At 42.8% G+C, this 16,098-nt stretch overlaps 1 protein-coding gene and 2 long non-coding RNA genes across 4 annotated transcripts; 1 reads left to right on the forward strand and 2 right to left on the reverse strand.

The window, feature by feature from the left end:
• Window positions 1–1,349: 1,349 nt before the first annotated feature.
• On the reverse strand, window positions 1,350–13,169 carry LOC147354340 (KRAB domain-containing protein 5-like). Of its 2 annotated transcripts, none has more exons than XM_086353755.1 (4): window positions 12,952–13,169; window positions 9,289–9,415; window positions 7,729–7,824; window positions 1,350–4,567 (listed from the first exon to the last, which is right to left on the reverse strand). In XM_086353755.1, the coding sequence occupies exons 1-4, from the start codon at window positions 13,030–13,032 to the stop codon at window positions 2,391–2,393; spliced, it is 2,481 nt and encodes an 826-aa protein (XP_086209881.1). In that variant the 5' UTR covers window positions 13,033–13,169; the 3' UTR covers window positions 1,350–2,390. The 2 variants fall into 2 exon arrangements, with proteins under 2 accessions (XP_086209881.1, XP_086209882.1); XM_086353756.1 differs by having other exon boundaries at window positions 3,826–4,809.
• A 585-nt stretch (window positions 13,170–13,754) lies between these two features.
• LOC147354341 (uncharacterized) lies at window positions 13,755–14,672 on the forward strand. Its single transcript, XR_015146376.1, has 2 exons — window positions 13,755–13,885; window positions 14,629–14,672. It is a non-coding gene; the product is annotated as an uncharacterized LOC147354341 (long non-coding RNA).
• A 915-nt stretch (window positions 14,673–15,587) lies between these two features.
• Window positions 15,588–16,098, reverse strand: LOC147354342 (uncharacterized). Its single transcript, XR_015146394.1, has 2 exons — window positions 15,963–16,098; window positions 15,588–15,764 (listed from the first exon to the last, which is right to left on the reverse strand). It is a non-coding gene; the product is annotated as an uncharacterized LOC147354342 (long non-coding RNA).

Genomic DNA, 16,098 nt, shown 5'->3' on the forward strand with positions numbered 1-16,098 from the left:
CATGCCAGTCAGAATAACAATTAGCAAAGAGCCCACTAATAGTATCATATTATAATTCTTAGCATGTTCTCCAGGCTGAAGAGGCCTGGAGATCAGGGAACCTCCTACATGGCTGGAGGGAATGTAAACTGGTGCGGTCACGCGGGAGGACAGTGTGGAAGTTCCTTAAAAAACGGAACCTCCTGACATTCAAGGAAATGAATTCCATGAACAGTAGACAAAACAGATTAATTGACAAACTGACAAGTTTTGCAGTTTTTAGTAAATCCTCTGCAATTCTAAAATGACCAGTTTGGATCTAGCATTTCTAAATTCTCGAAGTTAAATGTGTACGAATACACATACACTCACATATTCCTTCTTGGTTTTCTCACTGCTAACGCGTATACCTTTAGATATTTATATAGTGTAATTAAATGTGCACTATACAAATTATATTCTGTATATATCTTCAGATATTTATATATTGCATTCAAAGTATGCCAAGGCCATGAGAAAACAGTTCCTTTAAGCCTAGACAAGAAACATGTGCTAAGAACTATACAGGGTAAGATTTTATAAATCTTGGTTCAGAACTTTACTATCATGGCTTTTAATTATTCTTTTTGTGACTTTGTTAAATTTACATTTGCTTAAATGAGCCCTTGAAAAGCTTTAGCTAACAGAAGAACAAAAGACAATTGAAGCAGGTGAGTTTCTGACTCTAGGTCCTGAGAGAATTCACAGGAAGCCTTGAGGGCCCCTGAGGAAGGTCAAGGCTAGAACCAGGCAGAGAAAGCTCCAGTACTTGGGGTTCAGGCCTTTATAAAGGACCCTGGGTGAAGTGCTGTGGGCTCCCCAGGCTGAGCGTGGATGGGTCCATTCAAACCAAGAGGAGCAGGATTCTGGTGAGCTCTGAGGGTGTCATTGAAGGGGGGCCTGTGCAGTAGACCCTGGGGTTTGGCAAGACTGCTGATCTCAAAGAAGGGGGTCATCTAGTGAAGGTGCTCACAGGACTGGCTTGTGTGAGTTCAAGGACCTGCAGGCGGCCTTGTCCCCAGACAGACGCTGAGGCAGCAACAGCACGGAGCTGTCAGGGAGGCTCTCAACAGTACTCTGTATGGTCCTTCTTATTAGAACCATCACAATGTCCGAGTAGTTTCAAAATGGGAGAGGAGATACAACATAGAAATGGTGGGAAATATATGAACTTATGAGAGTTTCACGCCAGTAAGGGACTAATTTCTACAGATGCCATGCCCCTGTGCTACAGATAGTTTATTGTAACGTTATCTTTCCTGCAACCTTAAATAGGTGGGAGAGGTTCATGCTGGTGGTGCGTTCACCCTTCATTCATTCCACGTCAGCTGTAACACTAAAAAACCACTCACTTTTATTAATTAACATACATTAATTTTACACAGATGGAATAAAACCTTTTACAACTGTTGTTTGATCCTTGATTAAAAGACAGATTACAAGCTTCTAAAAACTTTCCTGTTTCTCTGATGAAATGATCTGTGAATGTGATTTATATCGTTTACAAAATGGAGGCTAATTTAGTAAATATGGATGGACATTTATTATACTAATATGACTTTTCCAGAAAGAGTTTTCTATACTCACATCAGGTAGCAGAGAAGGTGTCCTTGCTTCAAGCCTGCCAGGTAATATGCATGATTTCTCTATGTTGATGTTATAAAAATACCTTAGATTTTAATGAACAACCCTTGTTTTATGCTTAAAAAGCAAGTGACATAATTACTGAAAACTTAGAGCAAACTTCCGTCTTACTTTGAATTATTCCCTGAACACTTACATCATGGTGACAACACAGATGTTTGACATCAGTGACAAATACCTCCATTTAGAGGTTTGGTGTGCATATAATATTACTGTGTTGTTAATCTTATAAATTGGAGAATAAATATAAATGATTCCCACCTCATATAGAAGGGTTTCTCTTACAATTGAGGCAACAACCATCAGAAACAGAAGTTCATATATACAGTAGAAACAAATCACAGCATAGTAACTTGAGAGTTGAATTACATTCGTTTTGGTTCCTTAATGATCTCAAATAACATTAATATAAACAAGGATACATGAATAATAATTATACCTCTGCAAATATCCACCCCTTCATCTTGTGATCCATACTAACATATCAATTTTGTACGTGTTTTAATTATGGAATACTTGCTACAGTGTTTCTGTTTAGAGTAATTCAACAAAAGTGGTACTAATGAAATGCTTTCTAGTATGAATTCTCTGGCATTGCTTTCCTTTTGCTGTTTGATTAAACACTTGTCTACATTTTTGTATTTCATTCGTGTATCTTTCCAAAGTAAACACTCGTTTTTTCAAAATTGTATATTTAGGACCAAGCTTTTTTTATCACTGATTCATTTCTAGGGTTTCTCTGCAGTATGTATTCTCTGATGGTGAGTGAGGTGATGGCTGTGATGAAATCCTTTGCCACATTCCTTACATTTCTGAGATTTCCCTGCAGTATGAATTCTCTGATGTTGAGAAAGACCTGAACTCCGGGAAAAGGCTTTGCCACATTCTGTACATTTATAAGGTCTCTGCCCAGTATGGATTCGTTGATGCTGAGTAAGAAGTGAATAACGGGTAAAGGCTTTGCCACATTCTGTACATTTATAAGGTCTCTCCCCAGTATGGATTCGTTGATGCTGAGTAAGAAGTGAATAACAGGTAAAGGCTTTGCCACATTCTGTACATTTATAAGGTCTCTCCCCAGTATGGATTCGTTGATGTTGAGTAAGATGTGAACAACAGATAAAGGCTTTGCCACATTCTTTACATTTGTATGGTTTCTCCCCAGTATGAGTTCGCTGATGTACAGTAAGACTCATACGCCAGTTAAAGGTTTTGCCACATTCTGTACATTTATAAGGTCTCTCCCCAGTATGGATTCGTTGATGCTGAGTAAGAGGTGAATAACGGGTAAAGGCTTTGCCACAGTCTGTACATTTATAAGGTCTCTCCCCAGTATGGATTCGTTGATGTCGAGTAAGATTTGAACAAGAGATAAAGGCTTTGCCACATTCTTTACATTTGTATGGTTTCTCCCCAGTATGAGTTCGCTGATGTACAGTAAGACTCAGATGCCACTTAAAGGCTTTGCCACATTCTGTACATTTATAAGGTCTCTCCCCAGTATGGATTCGTTGATGCTCAGTAAGAAGTGAATAACGGGTAAAGGCTTTGCCACATTCTGTACATTTATAAAGTCTCTCCCCAGTATGGATTCGCTGATGTTCAGTTAAAGTTGAACTCTGCTTAAAAGCCTTGCCACATGCTGTACATTTATAAGGTCTCTCCCCAGTATGAATTCGCTGATGTTGAGTAACACGTGAACAATAGATAAAGATTTTGCCACATTCTGTACATTTGTATGGTTTCTCCCCAGCATGGATTCGCTGATGTTCAGTTAAATATGAACTCTGATTAAAGGCTTTGCCGCATGCTGTACATTTGAAACATTTCCTTCCTGTATGAATTTTCCTATGTCTACTTAGATTTGGTGAGTTACTAAAGACTTTCCCACATATATTACACTTGTAATGTTTCTGCTTAGCCTGAATATTCTGCTGTTGAATAACTTTTGAAGACTGGTTAAAAGCTTTAGCATAATCATAACAATTATAAGTCTTCTCTCCAATATCAATACTCTTATACGTATTAATAGTAAGATTTGAGCTTTGATAAAATATATTCTTATACTTATTATGTTTAGAATTGTCTGAAAATTGATGTCCCTGTTGTTTCATGAGATATGAGTCTTGGTCAACATTATGCCCAGTTTCACTGCATGAAGAGCTTCTCATTCCATCATGTATACTCTTGTAATTATTGGGGGTAGAGCTCCTGCTTAAGGCATTACTCATTTTGTTACGCTTGTAAAGTTGTTCCACACTAATTATACCTCCATATGTATTGAACAATGATGGTTGAATAAGGTCTCTCCCATTATTATCCACATTACAGATTTTGGAACAAGGAGAAAATAGTTGTTGGTTGAAGAACAATAAACCCTTGTTAAAGGATCCCTCAAAATGATTATATTGGGAATTTCCCCCCTCATTTTCAAGTTTCTGGTTTCCAGATATGTTTGAATGTATATTTAATAGACACCTATGCTCAGAGTTGTTTGAATGAGTATTTGCAGTAGAGACTAGATGACTTTCCAGATTTTCCACCTTTCGCTTCAGAGAACGTGTATGTTTCAAGAGATGATGTGGGTCTTTGCTGACAAATATACACTTATCTGCGGATGTTAATGACCGAAATTGGTCATCTGAGATTGGTTTTTCCCTATTTGATTCACATCCTTGATTTCTTTTGGCGGTAATGTTTACATTATGGGAATCTGTACCAATTTGGTTTTGTCCATCATAACATGCTCTCTGTTCTTTATGTGCCCTCATATATTCCCAGTCTTTGGTTAAATGTAAATTTCCAAGGTGAAATCTTTCATATATTCCTAGCTTTGCTGTTGGGAATAAATCTTCTAAGCCTGGCTTTTGGGTCCTCAAACCCTGGGTGTCGTGAGAAGACATAGCTGAAAGATACCAAATAATAAGTTATTCTACTTACTATTCTCGGGGAATATGGTTTACAATTTACATACAATTAGCATACACTGGCTAGATTAAGCCTAAAACTGAGATAGAAGAAGTCAAGATGGCAGAGGATTCGGAAGACGTGGAGTTCATCTCTCTCCACAAAAACATCAAGAATACATCTTGAAGTGGAAAAATTCTCACAGAGCCCGGCAGAACACGGGCAGAGGAACTTGGACACCTGGAAGGACAAGAAAGATTCCTGCTGAGCCAGGTAGGACAAAAGAATGAGGGAGGAAAAGGAAGAGGAAAAGAAGCGGGATGGGACACGCAAAACCCTGGGGGGACTGAAGAGAGGAGAGGTCTCCCCATCCAGGGAAGCCCCTCACTGGGGGAAGCCCAGTTGGGACAGAAGGAGAGACTCATTCTCTGTGGGAAGAGAACGCTGCAACCAGTGTGCAGGACAGAGTGAGACCTGTACACAGGCTGCTGAGCCCAGCCCTGCCCACGCAGCCTGAGAGGGTGTCCACCGCTGCACACAAGGGCTGGGTGCTGGAATGTGGGGTTTGGAGAGCAGACCCAGGCAGAGGACTGTGGTTGGCTGTGAGGAGACATCCTGAGGGGACAGGAGGGAGGGAGGAGCTCTGCAAACGGGATGCTTGTGGAGGAAGCCTGAACCACCAGAGAAGCAGAGCAGCGTTGTTGAGTGATGCCCAAAGGGAAGAACCCCATTGCAGCCTCTCTGCCCCTGTGCCTGTCCCTGCCTCTCCAGATACTAGGAATGGCTCCCACCTAGGTGGGTGGGACCTCATGACCCCCACAGCTGCTTCCTCCTCCCCAGCCCCCCTCCCCAGTGGTCTCCAGGGGCACCTTCAGAGCACACGCCTGTGGGTGGTCCCAATGTACAGATGGCACTGAAACCACAGCTGAGCCCCCAGGCCCTACCACTAAGAAAGAAAAGCTGAGATCTCTCCTTGCAGCTATACAAACCATGGTGTTACACCCCACAACTGCCTTTGTAAACTCAGCTCCGACAGAACATCTGGATGGAAACGAGGCTCTGGCAGGCAAGACTAGTCTGGCTTTAGCAATTGTAGAGTTTGTAGGCATTCCCATGAGGCAGTTGGGCCAGGTCGCATCTAAATTGCCCCCATAGCACTGCAGGGGGTCCAGCTCCACAATGAATGTACACCTGGGACATGAGACTACAGTGGATCTATGCTGGTGACCTGGTGAAAACAACATCTGAGAGACACCACGGTCAAGTGCCATCATGCCCATGGTTCAGGTGGGGCCAAGATCAATGCCAACACAGGGTCACATAAGAGCTCGCACAACACATGGAAGATGACCCACAGAGCACGCTCCGAGGTGAACATCCCCCGAGGAGCAATCCTCAGTGGCTTCTCTCCCAGTGGGTGTGCTCCAGTCCCACTGGGTCAGAAGCACCATAGATCAGAAACACAGCTAAGTAGATCTGGGGACTCTACTCCACTAATCAGGGAGCAGACCCCACCCCTGACAGGGCAGTGACAGCCACAGAGGAAAGACGAAGCTCCCCTCAATATTCAGACAGGCTCTGGTCACAATAATAACAATCAACTTCCTATCAAGGGGATAAGGGAACAAGTCTCTGGGCCACCTCACCCACCAGGGGGCAGACACCAGAGCAAGAGGAACTAAGATCTGCAGCCTGTAGAACAGAGACCACAAACACAGACACTGGACAAAATGAGATGACAAAGGAGTATGGTGTAGAGGAGAAGTCAAGACAGAAACCTACAGGAACAGCTAAATGAAGAGCAGTTGGGCAATGTAATGATTAATTTTACCTTTAAGTAATCAAATTTACAAACAAAACATTTTCACAAATACTGCTGCTGCTAAGTTGCTTCAGTCACGTCTGACTCTGTGCGACCCCAGAGACGACAGCCCACCAGGCTCCCCCATCCCTGGGATTCTCCAGGCAAGAACACTGGAGTGGGTTGCCATTTCCTTCTCCACAAATACTAATGCCTACTAATTATTTAACCCACTTCTTACCACTCAAGTTGTTATCTGAGCATGTTCTAATAGAATCTAAAATCGTAAATGATATTGACCTAGAACTAATCAGAAATAGATGGCATAAACAATAAAGTCCTGGGATGTTTCATAAGAAACAAGATAGATTTAATAAGGTAAGAGTTCTTGAGAAATAAAATAAGAAGTGAGACTTGAAAAATATGGTGAGAACATAGGGAACTCTATTCAATGCTCAGTGGTCACCTAAATGGGAAGGAAATCTAATCAAGGAGGGAAATGTGTATATGTATCACTTATTCTTTCTGTACAGCAAACTAACATAACTTTGTAAAATGGCATTATTGGAAGAGAAAAATTTCTTTTTAAAGATTCCTTTATATAATCTATAAGCTTAATAGTGAAGAATAATCAGAAAAAAGCACTGTGGGAAATGTCTTAAATTCTCATGCCAAGAATATATTTAAAAACTCTATGAGTTAAATAAATATATTCAAGTATTTTAGCATTAAGGAATTGGGGTAAATATACTTAACACATTTAATGTTAGTTCATATTAAAAAAAAGAGGAACTTTAAAGTAAAATTCAGGTTTGCATTTTCTCATTTTAGCAAAATGTTTTATGCAGTGAAGAAAGAATTTGAGTATGAAGTTTATAAGGTCATATGTGTAGTTTCTAGTGGGTTGGAAAATATAGGGTAGAAAACAAAAAATATTTGTCCCCAGTATTCCTAGAAGTGTGGCAATTTGTTCACAAGTCCACCCACACACTTCTGACTAGGGACAGAATCAGAACTTTTAAAAGGGCTTAATACAGTTACTCAGAAATGTGCACAGATTTTCCAAAACCTCCCCAAATGGAAGAGCTATCAGGTCATGCAGGTTGTCCCAGGCCAGACAAGTATTTTGGTTCTCACTGTGAATGTGAAAATTAACCACTGGAGAAAAATACATAAACGATAAAAAGAATCAGGAATGGGTCAGGAGATGACCCTCTATGACAGTGACAGAAATAAACACAGGCTAATCCAAAATCATTTCCACAGCAGATCTTCTCAAACCACACCACGAAGTATGACTTCCTCCACAATGCTTGTCCCTCTCACCGGATTTTTCTGCTCCATCCATAGACACATACCTGGGTGCACGGCTGGCGTCTCCATTCTCCGTGTATCCCAGGGATCCTTCATTTGCTCCAGAAATGTGACCAGGTCCGGCTTAGAGATCACAAGACCTGTTCATCAGAAAAAGGAATATGTATTTTCCCAGATATTCATCAATTTCCAATCCAATATGTGTTCAGGTGAGAGAGAAGTCAAGGAAGAAAGTTAAAATAGCCTTAAAAAATGATTTTACCAAATAGTTTATTGGAAGCAGCTTTAAAAGACAAATGCTCAAAATCAGGTTCTGATATTATGCTCAAGTACTACTAAGGCAAAAGCTAGTAGTAGAAATCCGGTTTTAAGAGGAGAGTGGCACTACTTTATACCACAGAACTTATAGAATTACCACTAACCTAGAATGAAGGATATGCAGGTCAAGAAGCAATAGTTAGAACTGCACATGGAACAACTGTACCATTGGGAAAGGAGTACATCAAGGCTGGATATTGCCACCCTGCTTATTTAACTTATATGCAGAGTACATCCTGAGAAATGCTGGGCTGGATGAAGCACAAGCTGGAATCAAGATTGCCGGGAGAAATATCAATACCTCAGATATGCAGATGACACCACCCCTGTGGCAGAAAGTGAAGAAAAACTGAAGAGCCTCTTGATGAAAGTGAAAGAGGAGAGTTAAAAAGTTAGTTTAACTCAACATTCAGAAAACTAAGATCATGGCATCCAGTTCCATCATTTCATAGCAAGTAGATGGGGAAACAATGGAAACAGTGATAGACTTTATTTTGGGGGGTCCAAAATCACTGCAGATTGCGACTGCAGCCATGAAATTAAAAGATGCTTGCCCCTTGGAAGAAAAGCTATGACAAACCTAGACAGCATATTAAAAAGCAGAGACATCACTTTGCCAACAGAGGTCCATCTAGTCAAAGCTTTGGTTTTTCCAGTAGTCACATATGGATGTGATATTTGGAACATAGAGAAAACTGAGCACCAAAGAATTGATGCCTTTGAACTGTGGTGCTGGAGAAGGCTCTTGAGAGTCCCTTGGTCAGCAAGGAGATCACACCAGTCAATCCTAAAGAAATCAACCCTGAATATTTGTTGGAAGGACTGAAACTGAAGCTCCAATAATTTGGCCACCTGATATGAAGAGCAGACTCACTGGAAAAGACCCTGATGCTGGGAAAGACTGAGGGCAGGAGGAGAAGGGGGCGTCAGAGGATGAGATGATTGAATAGCATTATTGACTCAATGGATATGAATTTGAGCAAACTCTGGGAGTTAAGGAAGGATAGGAAACCTGGTTTGCAGCATTCCACGGGATCACAAAGAGCTGGACATGATTTACCGACTGAACAACAAGGAGGCAGATTACATCAAGGAAGAAGAAGGTTAGAATTATAATGACCCATAATGAAGTCTTTCTTTCAAATGTCACAAATACCCTTTTTCCCCTAGAAAGTAGGGATCTGAACCTCTACTGGACAAAGCAGAAAATTCGAGGAGACATTCTAGAATGAACGAACCAAAACCCTGAAGGTACTTAAGGGATTCTGGAAGGCAGTTATCCTCACCCAAGGAGGCCAGGTTCCCGTAGTTCTCTAACATCACGTCCCTGTATAATTCCCGCTGACCGAGGTCCAGGCACTCCCACTCCTCTTGAGTGAAGTCTATGGCCACATCCTGGAATGTCAGCCGTCCCTGAAATACAAAGGACATGAGCCATGTGGACATGGGAAGACTTCCTAATGTGACCCAAGATGAAACCAGCAAGAGAAATGGTTTTGATTTAGGAGAATGTCTGGTGTTACACAAGAATATAATTTTTATACAGCCGTATTTTCCACTGTATTTCTAACCCAGGAAAGGAGAATGAGATATGATCCACAGACCACTATAGAAACTATTCTGATCTGGAAGAGAAATTATAAAACAATCACACCACACTGACCTATCTATTTTTGAGAGTTGTACTCGTGTGACACAAGATAAACTGTCTATCAGGGAAAGTATGTTAGTCACTCAGTCATGTCTGATTCTTTCTGACCCCATGCACTGTAGCACGCCAGGCTTCTGTGTCCATGGGATTTTTCAGGCAAGAATACTGGAGTGAGTTGCCATTTCCTTCTCCAGGGGAATCTTCCCCACCAAGGGATCGCACCCAGGTCTCCCACATTGCAGGCAGACTCTTCACCATCTGAGCCACCGGGGAAGGCCCTTATCAAGGAGACAGGCAATATTTTTAAAAAGCATGCTCTGATCTAAGAGTTCTGGAGTGGGGCCAATGTGCCACATTTTTAACAAGCTTATTTTAACTAGCAATGTTGAAAATTCTGATACATAAATGACCATTATGAATAGCAAAGAAGTAGACTAGTAAGGTAAGAATTTATACTTAACTTTGAATTTTAAGTGTTTTTCAAAATTGATGGGTCTTATAGAATAGTACCCATAGCAGCAATAATCTTTTGAACTATTTAGTATATACTATATGTCTTTCTCGGAGAAGGCACTGGCACCCCAACTCCAGTATTCTTGCCTGGAAAATCCCATGGACAGAGGAGCCTGGTGGGCTGCAGTCCATGGGGTCGCGAAGGGTCAGACACGACTGAGCGACTTCACTTTGACTTTTCACTTTCATGCATTGGAGAAGGAAATGACAACCCACTCCAGTGTTCTTGCCTGGAGAATCCCAGGGACGGGGGAGCCTGGTGGGCTGCCGTCTATGGGGTCGCACAGAGTCGGACACAACTGAATCGACTTAGTAGTAGTAGTAGTATATGTCTTTCTAACAGTTTTTACAGAGTCTTGAATGCACCACATAAATAATATAAAATCAACATTGTTGTTCCACCTTTTTGCAAATATTTTGTCAACCATTACTTAAATGACAGATTTTGAATTTTGCTTCAGTTTATGTGAACTAAAATTTAACTAGTAAAACACAAATACACAGAGACAACACTAAAGAAAGTTTATACAAGTTTTTATAGGGTCTTCCCTGGTAGTCCAAGCTCCCAAGTCAGGGGGCTGGGTTCAGTCCCTTGTTAGAGAACTAGATCCCACACGCCACAGCTAAAATTTGCCTGCTGCAACAGTCTCCCACATGGCTCCAAGATTCTGCAGGCTATAAACAAGACACAACTCAGCCAAACACATAAATATGTGTATTTTTTAAAAAGAACTTTATATACCTGGGGAGAATACCAAAAGAAGAAAAAAAATTTAACATTTTCCTGTATACAGACATATATTAAAATGAGACTATATACCTATTAGGAGTATTAAAGAAAAGCTAACATTCGGAAAACTAAGATCACGGCATCTGATCGTATCACTTCATGGCAAATAGATGGGGAAACAGTGGAAACAGCGGCTGACTTTATTTTTTGGGGCTCCAAAATCACTGCAGATAGTGATTGCAGCCATGAAATTAAAAGATGCTTACTCCTTGGAAGGAAAGTTATGACCAACCTAGACAGCATATTAAAAAGCAGAGACATTACTTTGTCCACAAAGGTCCATCTAGTCAAGGCTATGGTTTTTCCAGTAGCCGTGTATGGATGTGAGAGATGGACTATAAAGAAAGCTGAGCACAGAAGAACTGATGCTTTTGAACTGTGGTGTTGGAGAAGACTCTTGAGAGTCCCTTGGACTGTAAGGAGATCCAACCAGTCCATCCTAAAGGAAATCAGTCCTGGGTGTTCATTGGAAGGACTGATGTTGAAGCTGAAACTCCAATATTTTGGCCACCTGATGCGAAAAGCTGACTTGTTTGAAAAGACCCTGATGTTGGGAAAGATTGAAAGCAGGAGAAGAAGGGGATGACAGAGGATGAGATGGCTGGATGGCATCACCAACTCATTGAACATGAGTTTGGGTAAACTCCAGGTGTTGGTGATGGACAGGGAGGCCTGGCATGCTGTGGTTCATGGGGTTGCAAAGAGTCAGACACGACTGAGGAACTGAACTGAACTGATTCATGTCAATAAAATTGAGATGATTTTTAATGGGTTAAAATATATACATCTACTTGTGGATGATAGTCTTTGCATATTTAAATACACTAGGGTGCAAACATATACAACCGTATAAGATAAATTAGAGCTCTTGGTTCTGAAACTTTGATTTCTTGAAAAACTGTATCATTTTGTTGAGCTGTATCTTAGAAATTCAACATAGGTGAAAACAGATTAGCACCAATATGATTGTTGCAAATATTTTGAAAAAAAATAAGTGAGTAAGAAGACTATGTCTGTGATATGAGCATGGAGTGTACTGGAAAAACCACACCTGGGCTTGAGTGATGAAAACCCCACTCCCAAAACCCAGTGTCTATCATCAACACAGTGAGTGTTCATTTTCCAAAGCAAAGAGAAACCAAGAAGATGCGGAGGAGTTTCTCCATTAACTGTGAGGGTTTTCACACGTTCCTCACTCCATTTTTCCACAACCTTGTTTAAAGACAGAGGGGAAAAAATGAACTTCATAGCCTGATAACCTCAGAGAAATCACCAGAGCCAGTGGACATCATCTGTCATGGTGTAAATGGATCACACGGAAGATGCACAATCAGAGCCTGGGCATTTAGGAAAAATTAAGGAAATTATAAGTTGAACCTAACATAAAAAGATATCAGTTTTATGCAAAATTCAGTTTATATACACTTCCTCTGTTTTGTCACCTAACAATGTGTTTAACTAGTAAGTCTTAGCATTACAGAGGACAGTATCTCCTAGTTTTCTTTTTATTTCTGAGCAGTTTCTGAAAAATTCTGGATCACTGAGTTGATTTAATATATAAGGGCATTTTTTAACTCCTCAAGAGCTGAATTGTATCCACGTGTAAACTCATCATGGCATTTCCCCTACTTGCCTAAGATCCCAACACCGAACCACATCCCAGTGGGAATCTCGGATACCAGTGCCTCTCTGTGTTGATCTCTCACAAAGGGAATATATTCACCAGCTGAAAGTCACTAATTCACTTTGAGAATTCATCATGTTCTATAGAAAGCCAGGATACAGAAACCCAGAGAACAGGCTCTGGGACACAAGGGAGAGGTGGTCTGGAGAGCCGGTCTTCATGATAAGAAGAAAAGGAAAAAATAAGAAGTTGATAACAAATACCCCAGGCAGAAAAATTAGAAGGAAAGAACTAAAGGTTTGCAGATTCTCAATCCAGGCAGTTCAGGAGGAAAAGCAGACACAGCCCCAGGCCCAGAACAGGACATGTACCTGAGAAGCTGCCATTTCCTCCTCTTCTTCCTCCTGCTGTGTCTTCTCTGGGGATGTTATGTAGCAAACACACCTCTGCATCTTGAGAAAATACCTTCAAAGGCATCCGCACAGCTCTTTAACCTGCAACCACTTCACCTACAGACAGAAGGCCCTTGAAAAGCTGAAAAGACCCACCTCCCCTGTCCTGTCTCAGGAGAGATTCAGGAACAATCACTTCCTACCTGGAGACCAGCCTGTGGACTTATTTCTTGATTGTTCTCTCCCCACAGAGAGCTCCTAACCCTCTGCTCACACAGACCATGTGAGCTGACTGACTTCCCCGGTCCAAATCCAGTTAGACCAACCCTGCGGCCTCTCCTTGGACTGAAGCCCGGCCTCAGCTCTCACAGGTAGACCAGGAGCCACGTCTTTAACCCGGGCCTCCCCTTAGAGTCCCCTGGAGCTCTTCCTACACACCACACTGATGCTCCCACAGGACCAAGAGACAACTCTGTGGGGAGGGCACCAGGAGGTCCTTGCCTAACACTGGTCACGTGACCCTGATGGGAAACAGATGGAAATCACTTGGCCAATGAATTTCAGTGAATACGAACCCCTCGAGGTCAGGTCCCCACCGTAAGAAGTTATGAATTTGCAGGTCTGAGGTGAGGTCATTAAATACGTCTTTAGCAAGTTCTCTGTTCTGATGCTTCTTCCCCAAGACCCACACTCAGGAGCCCTGAGCTTGAGCCCTCTCACTCAGCACAGCTGAGACATCTCAGGAGGGGAGGGTTTAGGGTGGGAATTTCTGAGGGAGGTCAGGCTAGAACCAGGCAGAGAAAGTTCCAGTACTTGGGGTTCAGGCCTTTCTAAGGGACCCTGGGTGAAGTGCTGTGGGTTCCCCAGGCTGAGCGTGGATGGGTCCATTCAAACCAAGAGGAGCAGGATTCTGGTGAGCTCTGAGGGTGTCATTGAAGGGGGGGTCTGTGCAGTAGACCCTGGGGTTCAGCAAGACTGCTGGTCTCAAGGAAGGGGGTCACCTAGTGGAGGTGCTCACAGGACTGGCTGGTGTGAGTTCAAGGACCTGCAGGCTGCCTGGTCCCCAGACAGACGCTGAGGCAGCAACAGCATGGAGCAGTCAGGGAAGCTCTCAACAGTACTCTGTATGATCCTTCTTATTAGAACCGTCACCATGTCCCTGCAGTTACAGAGAGGGGGAAAAGTACAATGGATAAATGGTGAGAAATATATGATCAAATTATATGAGGCTTAAGGGCAGTAACAGATGTCATCCCACTGTGCTACCTAATAGTTCACTGTCATGTATTCTTCCCTGCAACCTTAAGTAAGGTGGGAGAGGTTAATGTCCGTGGTAGGTAAACCATTCATCACACATCAACTGTATCACCAGAAACCATTCAGTTTTATTGATGAATATGTATGAATATCACACACACTATATGGAGAAGGAAATGGCACCCCACTCCAGTGTTCTTGCCTGGAGAATCCCAGGGACAGAGGAGCCCGGTGGGCTGCCGTCTATGGGGTTGCACAGAGTCAGACACGACAGAAGCGACTTAGTAGCAGCAGCAGTATGAAGGATGAAGATTATCTCAGTGGAGAGGAAGGTTAAAAATCATAATGAATCATCACGAAGTCTGTCTTTCTCAACTCATGTATTCCCATTACTCCTAGAAAGCAGGGATCTGAAACTCTATTATAAGAAGCAGAAGAATCTAGGAGACATTCTAGAAATGCAGGAACTAAAACCCTGAGGAACCAAAACCAAAATCCCAGGCTGCTGAGCAACTAAGCCTGTGTGCCACAACCACTGGGCCTGTGCTCTAGAGCCCGAGAACCACAACTGAGCCCATGAGCCAGAACTACTGAAGGCCAGGCACCCTAGGTGCTGTGCTCTGCAGCCAGAGGAGCCACCGCAGTGAGAAGCCTGCTCACTGCAACTAGAGAAAAGCCCGCACAGCTATAAAGACTCAGCACAGCCAAAGATAAATAAATAAACAAAATTATATATTAAAAAAAATGTTGTTCGGACGTCCAGAGGAGTCAGGCCTCACAGACCAGTTGCCCTTCACCCTTTCTCCTCATCTGGCCTGAACCGGAACACTCAACTTTCCCGACGGATAGCAAAGGAATCTCCTGAGGATCTGCATTGCCTGCGATCTCTCATCCACCCGGACCCAGGCTAGACTTCCCACCCTCAGCTCCTCCCTTCCTTGCGTCCCCAGCTCTGGCCCTTCCAGCCCCACCTGTGGTCAGATTTTTCCCTCCATCACTGTCTGGATGCTCCTGGCAAGTCACTTCCCCTTCTACTCTTCCCTGAGCCCGTCTCACACTATCATTGCTGGGAAAGGCATACAATGAATGCCTGAGGTTTACTGTGTTCCTGCCTCAATTCAGGACCACGTACCACCCATTCAATGAACATTTTTAGATTTTCCTCTTCCCCATCCCAGTGGACGTGGACTGGGCATTCATCTTAAGCAAAGACTGCTATGCTGATTTCTGAGTGAGAACACCATGAAACTGCCTCACTCTTCATAGAACAGGTCGGACATGTGGTCCATCCAGTGAGATTGTGGGTTGATAAAGGATAGTCATGCTCTTCAAGGTCTCCAATAATGAGGAATCAGTCCTTAGCATTTCCACGTACTTTGCCATTGGAATTGTTTGGGGTTACTGGAGGAAAGGGGTCATTTCCCCCTGAAGAGTTGCCCTTGATCTTGGACTTTCCATCTGGGTTACTTGGGGGGAATGAAGAATTTGCCTGTCTCTCCTCCACCGCTGACCTCCAGATGATTCATTCTCACCACCTGGGGAGACAGGCCATGGAGAGTGATCGACAGATGCTGAAACACTGACTAATCTTGGAACTCCCAGTGTGCTAACTATATTCAGATGGCTCCTGTGCTCGAAGCTCTTCAGACCCCCCTGATGAGCTCCTATCCTTGCCCACACCCCCCTTACCTCCCCAGCCCGGCCAGAATCTGGTCCGCAGATGCTTAACCCACATTGATTCCTTGGTGCCCTACACCCTTGTGTGGCTGCTGCGTTGCATCTGATTCTTTGCCATCCTTTGGACTGTAGCCCACCAGGCTCCACTGTCCCTGGGATTCTCCAGGCAAGAATGCTGGAGTGGTTGTAATT

This window comes from Bos grunniens, chromosome 18 (genome assembly GCF_055505025.1).
Source record: "Bos grunniens cultivar Pamir isolate PY7600 chromosome 18, Bosgru_T2T1.0, whole genome shotgun sequence".
NCBI lineage: Eukaryota > Metazoa > Chordata > Mammalia > Artiodactyla > Bovidae > Bos > Bos grunniens.